This window comes from Sceloporus occidentalis, unplaced genomic scaffold, assembly GCF_023333645.1.
Source record: "Sceloporus occidentalis isolate IW3139 unplaced genomic scaffold, rSceOcc1.0.p SCAF_7, whole genome shotgun sequence".
Lineage (NCBI taxonomy): Eukaryota > Metazoa > Chordata > Lepidosauria > Squamata > Phrynosomatidae > Sceloporus > Sceloporus occidentalis.
The window spans coordinates 97910692-97924990 of record NW_028316987.1 but is presented as its reverse complement, the minus strand read 5'-3'; the positions used below and the strand labels follow the sequence as shown (position 1 = coordinate 97924990).

General features: G+C 52.0%; 1 protein-coding gene across 1 annotated transcript in view; it reads right to left on the bottom strand.

Moving 5' to 3' along the window:
- Positions 1–14299, bottom strand: part of KCNH2 (potassium voltage-gated channel subfamily H member 2) — an 84622-nt gene that overhangs the window by 45831 nt on the left and 24492 nt on the right. The window contains exons 3-5 of the mRNA XM_089533971.1: positions 6410–6574; positions 3843–4298; positions 2707–2921 (exon numbers count right to left, since the gene is read on the bottom strand). Coding sequence (XP_089390097.1) covers positions 2707–2921; positions 3843–4298; positions 6410–6574 — 836 coding nt within the window. The remainder of the gene's footprint in view (positions 1–2706; positions 2922–3842; positions 4299–6409; positions 6575–14299) is intronic.

The following is a 14299-nucleotide window of genomic DNA, read 5'->3' as shown; positions in this document are numbered from 1 at the left end:
GGCCCATCCTTGTTGTCCTCCATTTGGACAGGGAAACCTTTTCATTCGGACAGGCTTTTCAAAGTAGAAGTTTTAAAGCAGTGATTCCCAATCTTTGGTCTTCCAGGTGTTTTGGACTTCATTTCCCAGAATCCCCAGCCAGTTTGGCCAATAGTCAGGAATTCTGGGAGCTGAAGTCCAAAAAATCTGGAGGACCAATGTTTTGAAACCACTGTTTTAAAGAATGGGCTGGCGAGAGGGCAATATTGTTTTAAACTGTTTTTGCTTTTTCTAATTGCATTTTATCCTTTTAACTGGAGGGCTAAATTGTCTTTTTGTAAGCTGCTTTGGGTCAATTTGAGAAGAAAGGAGGTGTAGAAAGAAAATAAATAATACATCTTAGTACTGGGAATAGTCGAATTCTAGTTTAACGTTCATTTTTTATATGTTTGTATTCGTATAGACCTTTCAAATTGTATGCTACTTTGACTCCCAGTTTTGGGAAGAATGATAAAATCATAGAATAGAATCATAAGAGTTGGAAGAGAGTCCAAAAAGGGCCCTGATCCAGTCCCACCCCATTCATTCTGCCATGCAGGAACTCTCAATCAAAGCCCCCCATTGACAGATGGCCATCCAGCCTCTGTTTAAAGACCTCCAAAGAAGGAGACTCCACTGCACTCTGAAAGTGGGATAGAAATAAACATAATTGATGATAAAGTCGAAGGCTTTCATGGCTGGCATCCATAGTTTTTTGTGGGTTTTTTGGGCTCTGTGGCCATGTTGTAGAAGAGTTTCTTTCTGACGTTTCGCCAGCATCTGTGGCTGGCATCGTCATTCTGGCATTCTTCTCTGAAGATGCCAGCCACAGATGCTGGAGAAATGTCAGAAAGAAACTCTGCTAGAACATGGCCACATAGCCTGAAAAACCCACAAAAACTATAATTGATGATGATGATGATGATGATGATGCCCTGAGCCATTTCCTGTGCTGCCCTCCACCCATCTTCCTTTCCCTTTAGAACAGATGATGCAAACACATGTGGGGAGTGTGGGAGGGGGGCTCTCTATGGGGTTTCCTCCCGATCGCCCCAGCCTGGCCCCCTTGCAGCTCCCAATGGTCCAGAGGTCTTTCTCCAAGGGGGGGGGGGGAGATGGAGATCCAGGTTGCAAAAGGAGCAGCAGAAGATGCCAGCCAGCACCCCCCTCCCAAACCAAAAAGATACCCATCATCCTTGGCACATGTAGAAGCGTCACCGGCAGGCACTGACCACTGGGACATGCTTGGCTCACCTCATCTGGCCTCCTGCTCTGGTCTTCCTCCCTGGCAGTGCTGACCGCCTCTCTTTCAGCTAAACCATCCAGTCAGTCCAGACCCCAATTGGGGCTAAAGGGGGTGGGAGGCAGGCACATTCCCCCCTCCATCACTCTCAGCCTCCGCAAAGCTGCCACTTGAACTGGGACCCCAGTTGAGCCTCAGCCCTGGCAGAAGGTGCCACAAAAAGTTTCCAACAGTAGAACCAGCCCAAGACAGCTGGGACCCCTCCTCAGAGCCACACCAGAGAGAGAGAGAGAGAGAGAGAGAGAGAGATATCACACACACACACATACACACACACCATTGACATGAGGAAAACTGGAGCAGGATCTCGCCCCCCCCCAACTCAAACTCAAGACCCCTTCCCAAAAGAACTGATATTCTCAACTCCTGGTTTAAACCTCCATTTATTCCTCCCTGCATCCCATCGCACCTGAGGAGGTAGGAAAGAAGGGATGGAAAAGATGAAGCTCTCTTCCTAGATGCTCCTCTTTAATTATTCACACTCATAGCACCAAAGAGGGCCCTATGCTTCCCATGATTCCATAAAGTGAATGTATGTTCATTAGGTCCACACAAATACCCAGGCCTTCATTCTACCCAGGTTCAGCCAAACTCTTGAGCTGCACACAGGATTTCAGAGGAGCCTTGCTCCCGGGGACCAGCCAGGAAGGAACGCAACGGGGACAGCAATGCTCACAAACCTCTGTGCATGCAAAAACACAACCCACACACACCAGGTGCAATGTGCAAATGGTCTCCAGCCAGTCTGACCTTCTGGACCTACAAAGCAGCTGCCAGACAGAGACAGCGGGGAAGGTGCTGTGGTGGAGGTAGAGACACATGTGGCCCTTCCCAGGTTTAGAGAACTCTGGTCCTTCAGGGTCCCCCTGAAGGACCCCAATGCATCCCCCCAGACACAGACAACCAAAGTGGAGACTTGCAAACAGCCCCTCCCACAATGTGAAGCTTGGGGGTCCTGTTTGCTCTGAGGGAGCTGCAGGCTAAGGAGGGCCCCCTGCCCCCAAGGGATGTCCGGCTGGGTCTCTTCATCCCACACAATTATAGGGCTTGGGTGGCACCTTAACTGCCGCATCCCACAGAATCTTGCAATCTGATGGGTGAGCGGAGCTCTATGGCCATGGATCCTAAATACCAGATCTCTGTAGGATGGAGTCCTGATGGTAGTCAGAGCTGAACCAAAGTGCCATAGTTGTGTAATGAGAATGCAGTTCCCACGGCTCCCTTTGCCAAAAACCAAGAGCACCAGGCCTTGACCTTGGCCCATCCCAACCAACTTGGCACAAGAATGGCAATAAGCATGAGTGCCAACCCCAGGCCTGGAGGAAGGAGTGTTTCAGGGCACAAATGCCATGCCCGCCTGCCCCTCTGCCTCCTGCCTGGCTCACCTGGGTGACCTTCTCGGTGACGTTGTGCGTACGGTCCTTGAGCTTGCTGGAGGCGATGATCTCCTTCTCATTGGAGGGTGAGGTCAGGAAGGCCTCCGCCTTGAAGTCCACAAAGTTGAGGGTGATCTGGGGAATCTTGCTGATGGCCCGGTAGCGCATGAGGTCCGAGTCGGAGGTGGAGTTGAGCAAGTGGCTCCGGACATTGTTCATGGCACCTGCCGAGAGCACAGAGGGAGAAGAGCCGATGGGAGAGGAGTGGGGCAAAGGCTCTGCAATCTCCCCCGACCCACTCCCACCACTGGGCATGTGCTCTTGAGGCGAGCACAGAATTGCCATAACTCTCCCAAAGGGCCTTGGAGATGAGCCAGCCAGCCTAACCAACAGCATTAGTGCCACTCCAGGTGGGCATGATTTCTTGGTGTGGAGAAGAGAGCAGACCCCTGACTGGTCCTCTGCTTCTCAGATGATATGATGTCAAAGATCAGCAGTATTTTTCTAACCTTCCAGGGACTGGCACCAAATTTGTGCCCACTGGCCAGAAGGGCTTCCTTCTGTCCTGGAAACTCTCCAGGGGCTGGAACTGGTCCCAGGAACACCCCTTGGGCCACCACTGCTCTCCTCCGTGCCACAAGCCCTCTGAGGACTGCCCCCCCTTACATGCTCCCCATGGCCTTGCCCACCTCCCTCGCCAGGGCAATACTAATAATAATAATATTTATTTGTATACCGCCCTATGGGAAACCAATCCGGGCGGTTGACAACAGTAAAATATAAAATACAACAATTAAAAGCCACCCTCCCACTGTGGGCCTCCATTTACCACAAAGGTAGAGAGGACTTCAGGAAGAGGCTCTCCCTTCCTCCCTGGTCCCAACCAACCCCTCCAATGGCCAGATCTGGGGAGTCAGAGAGGGCCATCTGGGTCATGCTGTTGGCCAAGGGCAGAGTGGGCTCCAGACCCCTCATCTTCTGCTTGCCTTCCTCCCATGTCTCCCTGTTGTTATGCATGCTTTTTTCTCTCATCACAAGAGCAAAACCATTGTTGTTGATGGAAAGATGGATCAGTTGCCTTTGGGTGACTTTGGGCAGTGAGCACCAGGGTTCCCATGTGCCACCCTCCTCCCCATGTGGGCTACCTGTGCTGGCATGGCGGTTGTGGCCCCGGCCCTTATCGCTCTCGCCCTTCATGGCCTCGATGTCGTCCACAGAGGAGGCCCGGCGCACGCTGTAGAAGCTCTCGCGTGAGCGGCTGCGCGTCAGGCTGCAGTTGGAGAAGGAAGCATCCAGGTTGAGCCGGGCCTTCTCTGTCCGGGGCGAGGAGTGGGTGACTGGGGGCTCCAAGCCCCCTCCGCCTCCTCCATTCTCCTCCCCCTCGGACTGCATCAGGGCCTGGCGGTCTTCCCCAGGCCCCCCGCATCCTAGGCAATGGTTGTCCAGGGAGGAGGTGACCTCGTCCAGGGCCACTGACTCGCTGCTCTGCTTGGAGAAGTCCACCACCACTGCCTCGTCCGGGTCATCCTGTGGGAGCGACTGCTTGCTGCCCGCCAGAGCCAGCAGCGCCGGCAGCTTCAGCCGGAAGGACTTGCCACGGCCTGGGAAGGGGAAACACCGGACAAGATGGGGGGCAGTTAGAGGAAGTGGAAGACACACCCCAAAAAGCCTCATCTGGATAGTCTGACCTTCCAGAAGCCCACCTGGAATCATGGGGCTGGGAGGAACCCAAGGGCCAACTGCTCCAGCCCCTGCCACTGCTAAAGGCATCCTTGACAGAGATGGACATCTCGAATCAGAATCGAGCTGGACAGAATCCCCAAAGGGCATGTAGTCCAGCCCCTGCCAGGAATGCACCCCCAAAGGCACCCTGCGTCAAGCAGCTGGCCTGCTGTTAGCTTCTCACGAGCCGGGCACAATGCATTGGAAGCCTGGACTGGTCCATGTTCAATTTGCACCCCATTGTAACTGCAGCCTCCACCGAGTCCTATTCCGCTGCCTCATTGTGGTGCACAGGTGGCCCTCAGAGTCTCTCAGCGCCTCCTCCTGTGGAGACTGAGGTCTATTGCACAGGGATGAGAACTGCACAGCTCTCCAGATGTTGTTGGGAGCGCGTGTTCCAGCATCCCTGTGGCCAGCGCAGCTGATGTGCAGAATGCTTGGAGTCTCACCACATCTGGACAGGCAGACGATTCCTGCCCTGCCATGCTCTACCAAGGTGGCAAGGCTTCAGGTGGGGCAGGCAACACCTTCAGTCCTCCTTTTTAGTCCCAGCTTGAACAGAACCACTGCCTCAATTAGATCTGCCTTTGTTTTGACTCAGCTGACTGAATGGCTCTACTTTAATTGGAGCTGGTTTAGTTTTCCAGCACACATGTCTCTTGCCTGAGGACCAGCCTGGCTAAGGAAGGGGATACCCACCACCAGAAGCTCTTTTAATGGGTCTTTTAACAGGTCTTGCATGTGAGCATGCTGTGATGTCAATGTTACATTTTAATTGCATTTAAACGGTTGCTCTGTTTTTCATAGGATGTTTATCTGGTTGTTGTTGCTTACATTATTTTTAGTATTATTATTGCTTTTAGCTGCACTTTGTTTTACTTTTCGTTTTGTGTCGTGAACACCTTAGGTCCCATATTGGCAGAAAGGTAGGATATTTATTAATGAATTCATCAAATATAATAGGCCCTTCTCTTTCTGCTGTAAGAGGAAAGGTGGAAGAAGTGATGCCCAAACAAGGAAGGATCCCAGCTGGAAGACATCCTCATCCTTTTCCTCATGCCACATGAGTAAATAAATAAGGTGGAGCACTGGCTTAAGGTCTGGAGGTAGACCAGGATTGGAGAAGTTCCTTTTTTGTACTACTGGCCCCAGAATCCCCAGTGCCCCATCATTGCTGGGACCAGAGCTCTGGTCAGGCCCCACCTGGAATACTGTGTCCAGTTCTGGGCAACACAATTCAAAAAGGACATTGAGAAACTAGAGCATGTCCAAAGGAGGGCGACTAAAATGGTGAAAGGTCTGGAAACCTTGCCCTGTGAGGAACGACTGAGGGAACTGCTGGGGATGTTTAGCCTGGAGAAGAGAAGATCAAGAGGTGATATGATGATTGCCCTGTTTAAATACTTGAAGGGATGTCACATTGAGGAGAGAGCAAGCTTGTTTTCTGCTGCTCCAGAGAATAGGACCCAATGGATCAATGGATGCAAGCTCCAGGAAAAGAGGTTCCAGCTCAACATTAGGAGGAATTTCCTGACAGTAAGGGCTGTTTGACAGTGGAAGGCACTCCTTCCTCAGAGTGTAGTGGAGTGTCCTTCCTTGGAGGTCTTTAAGCAGAGGCTAGATGGCCATCTGCTGGGGATACTTTGATTTGGATTTCCTGCATGGCAGAATGGGGTTGGACTGGATCAGGGCCCGTGCGGTCTCTTCCAACTCTATGATTCTATGACTCTAAGTAACTCTTCTCAGCTCAGGGCTGAAAAGGCAGCAAGGCTCAGCTCAGCATCAGTGGAATTGCTGTCACATCCATGGAACTGGGAGAAAACTGGGCTTCCTCTGTGGGAACTGGGGGTCGGGGTTGGCTGAGGTGGTCAGCCCACAGCCGCACCCACTGGACCTTCTTTTTGGGCTGGGGGGGCGTTCCTCACCCCTAGAGAGCTCCCTCATGACCCAACCAGTGGGGCAACGGTGGGGAGGAAGCCATGTTACGCACCTGTGGGGAGCCAAGCGGCCGGGGAGACCCAGTGGTTGGTGTTCTTGACCGGACTGGTCAGCAGGTCCCGATCCATCACCACCTCGAAGTTCAGGATGAACATGATGACGGCCCCATCCTCGTTCTTCACTGGCACCACGTCCACCAGGCAGAGGAAGCAGCTGCCTGGAGTTGGGGGGGGGAGAGAAATGGGGGGCATAAATCCCTCTCCCCACTTCAGGACTCCAGAGGAAGGGGAAGAAGGGGAGCACCAGAGAGTGGCAGTGGCCCCCTCACTACGAATCCCAGGATGAACCAGGACAGAGCGAGGGCAATTAAAGTGAGACTAAACTGCTACAGATGTGCAGTGTGTATGCCATAGCACTGTGTGCATGATAAAGGATGGGAAGAGAGTCTCTGCAGGTGGCATTAAACTGTGCCTTAGGGGCTGGAGACCAGGGTCACTGGCCTTCCCAAAGCAAGGAGGACAATGTGTGGCAATGGAAGCAGTCCCTTTCCTGCACAGCGCAGCCCTTTGGGGAGAAGAAAGAGACTATGATTCTATGAGGTGGGGAGAGTCGCCCACAATGACCCAAGGAAAGCTGGCCAAAGGGGTCCGAGACCCTCGAGCGAAGCCCTGCCACTGACTCTCTGTCTGGCCCTGGCCACATCTTTTTCTCTCTTGCACACACTCAAACATCGGTTCAAAGTGGGAACGGATGGGAGGTAGATCACCATTGCTACCAAAAGGGTGATTTTGCAATGCAAAGGCTGAGACCTACAAGGGAGGCTGGTGTGGGGCCGGCTCCAGCCCCAGTGCCCCTTAGCCAGGCCACGCTCTCTCAGCCCCCTTCTTCCACATATGCAGTTTCTGTTGTGGTTGTAGCAGTGAGATTATGCTCAGTGTCATCGCACATCCTAATGGGCACCTCCCTCGCATTAGCCTCTTGCGCAGCATGGGTCATGGTGCCAGACACAGGAAAGAGCCTGGCATTGCAGTGGGCAGAAGGATGGGGGGGGGGGTTATGATGAGGCCGGGTAGGACATAATCCCGCCAGAGCATTTTTAACAGCTGTGGCGCTAATCCGGCACAACTGGAACTGGGGGATTATCTCACGCACACAAACACACCCATCTGTGGGAGGCAGAAGCCCAAGTTCCAGCTGCTGTCCTTTGCTATTTTGCACCCAATGGCTGGCACCAAGGAGGGCAGCCTCTCTCATTCCCCCCAAACGAACAAAAGAGGGAGGGGAGGAGGAAGGGAAGGAGAGATGGAGGAGGAGGCCTCCTAAATGGGGGGTGGGTGGGTTGGGGGCAGACTTTGCAGCCAAGACGTGAAGGTCCAAGCCTCACTGAGGGGGAGAGAAGGGGCTGTGGGAGAACTGGACACGCAGCTGTTCTGACCTCATTTCCAGAGGAGGATTTGGAGCCCTCCGAGTGCAATCTTCCCAGAATCTGCTTAAAGGCCCCCCAGGCCCCCTGCCCCACGGCCCTCCAGCCTCTCCCCCAACCCAGAGATCCGAGACCAAGGGGAGACCAAGGACGGACCCTCGGCCCCCTCCCACTTTGTCAGACTACAAAGCCTTTGCAAGGCTGGGGGTGGCAGAGAGAAACAGCCATGGGACAACATTGTGGGGGCCCCTCAGCAATGAAAGCCTTGGGAATGCATAGGGGCAAAGGTACTCTGCACATGCTCAGTGGCACCCTTAGCACTGCGAAAGAGCTCTGGAGCCAGGTGGGGCTGACAGGTGCTCTGGACCCAACACACACACACACACACACACACACACATATACTCGCACCCAGGGCCAGCCTTCAGGAGATCCAAGTGTTCAGGTGCCAGTGAGAAGCATTGCTGAAGTCAAGGCCCAGGCCCAAACTGCGCCAAGAACAAGGTGACCAGGCACCCTCCTTTCCCAGGACATGTCCTACATTTCAACCTTCTGCCCAGGAGGCATTTCAAAATGTCCTCCATTTTGAGAACAACCAAGAAGCATGAATTTATATTTTATATTAGTGTGTGTAGCTTTTTGTCTTGTCCCACACTTTTTCTTGCATGTCCTTCATTTTGTGGTGCCTTGTCCTCCTTTGTGGTGAGGACATCTGGTCACCCTGGCCAAGGAGAGCTAGCCTCTGAGCATGTACAGGGAATCCCCTTCTTCCCAGAGGAAACCCCCAAACACCAGGATTGGGCGAAGCTCTCCTTCCTGCTCAGAATGAAGATGGAACAACATTATCTGCCAATTTGGGATTAGTAATTGCCACCGGGCAGAATTTACAACACACACCCCCCGAGCAAAAGTTTGGGAACATTACTATTTTGTTGCTGTTTGGAGTTTCCTCCCTGAACTCAGGGAGCATACTCCAAGAAAGTAACTTTCCCAAGCACTGAGAATGAGTAGAACAGGAGAAATGTCCTCAGTCACAGCTTCTGCTCAGGCATCCTCTGGCATCTGGACCCAACACACCTGATCCCCCCCAAAAACAACAGCAGTATCTCAAGGTCGACTTCAGTGGCCCCCTCCATAACTTGCTAGCCCCCCAAACCCCTGAGAGATGAACCCTGCAAGGGAAGGAGCCCTACCCTGCAGGGATGTTGGCAGCAATTGCCTAGAACTCCCCTGCATTCCACACACAAATTAAAGGGGAATCACTGAGCATGCACAAAGGGCATTGCTTGCTCCGATGCCATCCCCCCCCCGCCCAATGTGTGGAATTAGCAAGGGCTTTCTGGGCAGGACAGACCCCAGTGCCCAGTTCTTTAAGGGGAAACACAACAAAGAAATGAACCGAATCCACTGCTCTTCCCTTGTCAGGCCCAGTGGGGGGATGTGTGGGGGGCATTTGCTGCCCTCCTGGTGGGTTCCCAGGTGATGGCAGCACCAGTCTCCCCAGGTGAGATAAAACCCTGGGCAGGAGGAGAGGCCGGGCACATCTGCTACTCACCACCAGGCCATGGGCCAAGGCCAAACACAGCGGATGCCCACGGGCACTGACCACGTCTGCCTGGGTGGGGAGTGACCAGCTGATGACCTGTGCCAGGCAAAGGGGCAATGCCATGGGGCATGCAGGGCTGGTCCTTAGACACGGATGGACAGTGACCACAGCAAAACAGGGGGAAAGTTGGCGGAAGGAGGCAGCGGGGCGGCTGTGGGTCCTGGCGGTGGGAGCTGGAGCAGCAGGGATTTCATGCCTAAATATGGCCAGGTCCAGGAGCACTGCCCTGGCAACGGGGAAAGCAGGCAGGAGGCACACTGACCTCTGGCATGGAAGGGAGGATGGGAGGACAGGAGAGAAGCCAAGGAAGAGAGATAAGGGAACAGAGACAGAGGAGAGGTAGACTCGGAAGGAGAGGAAGCAGAGGCATCGTGCCACAGAGCCACAGAATTGGAAGGGCTTCAGGGGCCATAGAGTCCAAACCCCCCCCCCCCCCCGATCAGGGCAGAGCTCCAGCCAAAGCATTTCCAATGGCAGGTGGATGTCCAGCCTCTTTTTGGAAGGAGACCATCCCAGAGAAGGAGACCACCCACCACTTGAGTCCATGGCCAAACTGCTCTCATTGTCAAGAAGTGCCTTCTAATGTCCCACCAAAATCTACTCTCTTACAATTTCAAACTGTTAGCCTGGGGCATCAGTGTTCAGACTGGCTGAACCTAAGAAATGTAGGATATGTAGGACATGTAACACATCCTCATCCTCATTCTTGGCCCTTGGTCTGGAGCAATACCCCCCCCCCCCCCCGTGACTGCATAGACCTTGCTAAGGCATGGGGTGTCCAGTGCCCAGGTTTGGCCAACATGGAGGGTGGCAGGTCAGACTGTCCCCCCTGGCGGCTCAGGGCCAAGGGACCAAGGATGACACCTAGTCCATCTGGGTGACAGGAGCTCCAGCTGGTTAATAATAAAATAATAAAAAATTTATTTATATACCGCCCTTCCATAAGATCAGGGCGGTTTACAACAATTAAAATGGTTGCTTTTGGGGTTCCATTCATGCCTCCTGTGCCACCGAGCCAGGCTTTGCTCCCCAACTCAAATCACAACTCACTTTTCAGTTTCCAAAGAGGGTTGCCACTTGCGTTCCTCACCCCCCATTTCTCCAGTCCCTCCCTGTCCTGGTCCCTGGAGGTGGAGGGACCACGCTGGCCCTCCATGGTTTGGGGTTGCCCACTCCACAGCCTCCCCATGGCTTGCCAAGCCCACTTTGCCCCAGGCCTCTGGGTCTGGGCTTCTGCTGGCCTTTTGCAAAGTGGACTTTCTAATCCGGACAGCCCAGACCTCCGCCAGGGTTTGGACAGAGCAGCTTCCCCACGGCTTGAGAGTTTCAGGGGCTCCTTTCTCCCCAGTCACCCCAAAGGGCAAAAACAAAGAACACCCCCCCCCACCAGAAACCAAAACAGCCCCATTCATCTCAGGGAGAGACAAATAAAGACGATATTAAATGGTGAAGAGAGAAGAGTGTGCAGGAACGCAGGACGGCTTCCATGTCAGTGGGGGCAATGGGTCTGCTCTGGAGTTTAGTCCCAAGTTAGAACTGAACAGATGGAAAAGAGAGCCAGAGATGTGTAGTGTTTTGAGCGTTTGACTATGGAAGCTCAAGGTTTGAATCCCTGCTCAGCCATGAAACCCACTGAGTGGCCTTGGGCAAGTCGCACTCTCTCAGCCTCAGAGGAAGGCAAAAGCAAACCCCCTCCGAACAAATCTTGCCAAGAAAACCCTGTGATAGCAATAGCAATACCCAATGGCATTGGCATTTTTATATCATTTATCAATGAAATCAGCTCTCTCTCATGGTTCATAATCCATGAGACAATTGGCCCCAACAAACTGGGGGCTCATTTCAAGGATGGAAGGCTGAGTCAACCATGGAGCCCTGCAGGATCGAACCCACAACCTTGTGGCTGCAGGACTGGTGGGTCACTGCGGGTCAGAAATGACCTTAAGGTACACGTCTCTACTAACTTGCCTTTTTCTAACCTAAAACGGCAGCAAAGCCCGTAACCTTGTCCCCAAAGGGAGCTGATTCAGCCCCTCCATCATTTTGGCGCTTTGGCAGCCCAAACTGCTGTATACATTACTCCCAGTTACTCCAGTGTGGTCAAACCACAGCTTTGTGCAAGGAGAGCATGATATTGGCAGCTCTGCTGTTGATCCCGTTTCTAATCAAGTCCAACAGACTTTTTAATGGCAGCTGCCACAGGATTGGCATTTTAATCCCTGTCTTGCCCCATCGTTGGGACCACCGTCGCTCCCGAGAGCATCACTTCACACTTGCTTTCATGGAGGACTTTATCACAGGATAATCCCATCTTTGGTTGGGGCTCATTGCAGAATGCCATTCTTCTTCCATTGTTGGGAGACCAACTGGAAAGCGTTTCTTTATAGTGATGCCAAAACCTGCTAATGACCTCCTTGGTGAGCTAACCTCCCTCCTTGCCAACGCACCAGCTTTGGACATATCATGAACCAAACTGGGAATCAGTGGGAAAAGAGGAGGGCCAGGCGACCGGGATGGAGGCAGTCAAGGCATGGGAGTTGCTGTCCTGAGTCTGCAAGAGCGGAGCAGGGCTCTGGGTGACCAGAGGGGCCCTGGAGGACTCTCATTCTATGATAGCCCATGACAACAACAACAACAACAACAACAACAACAACAGCAACAGCAACCTCTTCCCAGTGGATTACAATTCCCTGCCTTGATTTCCTGTGAAAGTTTCTTGCAAGGTCTGACTTCTAGGAAGGGATGGCACTAAAGAGCCTCATTGGCTGAGCTGGGAGGCCTTCCCTTCGATCTTGGCTCCTGTAGAGAGGGAACTGGGCAGGGAAAGCAATCCAGACATGCTCAGGAGCACTCTTCTCTACGGTCAGCACTTTTGCCTCTTCCACAGTGAGAGCCTAACATCAGAGAAAGCACCTTATGTGCCTCTTCTGCTGGTAGCTCCATTTTACCTTTTAACAAATATTTTTGGAACAGGTGAAAGGAGAGACTTGAGCTGAAATGTGCTCTTTGGGTGGCAGAGACCCAGCGCAGTCCCTCCGCAAAGCAGCCTCCCTTGAGTCTTCCTGGCGCTTCTTACAGTCCCTTTTTTACAAATGCAGGGAGGTCCACAGTGACCCAAGGCACACGCCCAGGAAGACCTCCTTCAGGCCAAGCAAAGGCTGCAAAAGGGTGCGCCTGGCCCCTTCGCCGGGGAAATGTCTGGGGAATCATGCAAGGCGGGGGGAGAGCCTTTGGCGTCTGCGAGGGTTTGGGTCTAGCAAAATCCATGGGTGCTCAAGCCCCATTACATACAATGGCAAAGGAAAATGCTTTCCCTTCTATAAAACAACAAAAACAAGGTTTGCTTTTTTGGAGTGTGTGTCTGTATACATATAAGATTTTCAAGCCATAGACGTTTGAATCCTTGCGTTAAAAAATCTGTGGATCTGGAGAGCTGACTGTATGAAGAGTCATGGCTCTGTGCCTTGATGGAACTGGTCCGTTGTTTATCCGATGGTTGCCTGAGATCTGAGATTTGATTTGATATTTGATCTTTTTAATTTGTTGTCTGCTTATTTTGTCTAAGTCTGTCTCGTATTATTATCTATTGTTTTATATGTATTTGGTAGAATTCACACCATTGACAGGTTTCATTTTTACTGATTTTATTGCTTGTATGTACAGCGCTGTGTTTAATAATAATAATAATAATAATAATAATAATAATAATAATAATAATAATAATGGTCCTGGGGGAAGTCTATGCAGACAGAAAGGCTAGCCCCCTCCCCTTTGCCCCCCAGAAGCAGCCGGCCATAAAGTGACCGGGAACAAGACGCAGGACATGGAAACTCACAGCGGCAGAACTGAAAGGCATAGCGCTGTCAGTCTGTAGGACCGCCATGATCAGCCTTATGATCACACTAGATAGAATCCCACCCAGAAACAGCATTTTAGAAGGAGGGAAAAACCAGCAAATGCAGGATGGTTTTCAGACACATTTCTCCCAGTTTTTGGAATAATGCGAAAATAAAGCGAACGGAAAGTGGACAAAAACGACTCAGGAAGTTCCCAAAAGTAAAAAGGTGTTGTTTTTGCCCACTTTCCGTTTGCTTTATTTTTGTGTTATTTCCGTTTGGGAGATCTTCCGCATTTGCAGATTCTTTTTCTACCTGCAAATCCTGTTTCCAAGTGGGATTCTCTCTCGTGTGATAAGGTCCTTTGTAGAGAGATCTTCTAGCAGCACCTTTGAGACTAACTGAAAGAAAGGAAAAAGTTGGCAGCGTGCGTTTTCATAGATCTCCGTCTACTTCCTCAGATGCATTCCTCCACTGAATGCATCTCAGGAGATAGGCTGAAGTCTACGAAAGCTCATGTTGCCCACTTCTTTATTTCAACTAGTCTCAAAGGTGCCGCAAGGTCAAAACCCAGAGCAGTCCTCTCCTCCTTTTCTTCTCTCCATCCTGGAGCTGAGCAGGACAGTTCTGCAGGATGGCCAGCAGGTGGCGCCCTTGCCTCAGTGTTAGTGCCACCCATCCATCCATCCATCCATCCATCCAGGCATCTATCCATCCTTGAAGGGCATCCTTGGAGTGGGTCAGCTGGACTGGCCAGAGGAAGCAATGTCCTGGCTCCCAGGACCGGCTGAAGGTCTCGGTCTGGTCCAGCTTGGCTCCTCCGTGAAGCAGAGCCCTACTGCGCTCGGCTGGTGGGCTAGTATTGTATTATTTTAGCATGTTATAGTGTTGTGTTTTATTGTCCGTTTTGTTATTACAGGGGGTCCGTTTTATCCGCTGAGGTTTGGCTCCAGGATCAGCTGCGAATACTACAATCTGTGAATATTCAAGTCCCCTTAAATACAGTGGCATCACAAAATGGTGTCCCTGACATAAAATAGAAAACCAAGGTTTGCTATTTGGAGTTCATACTTGTCCC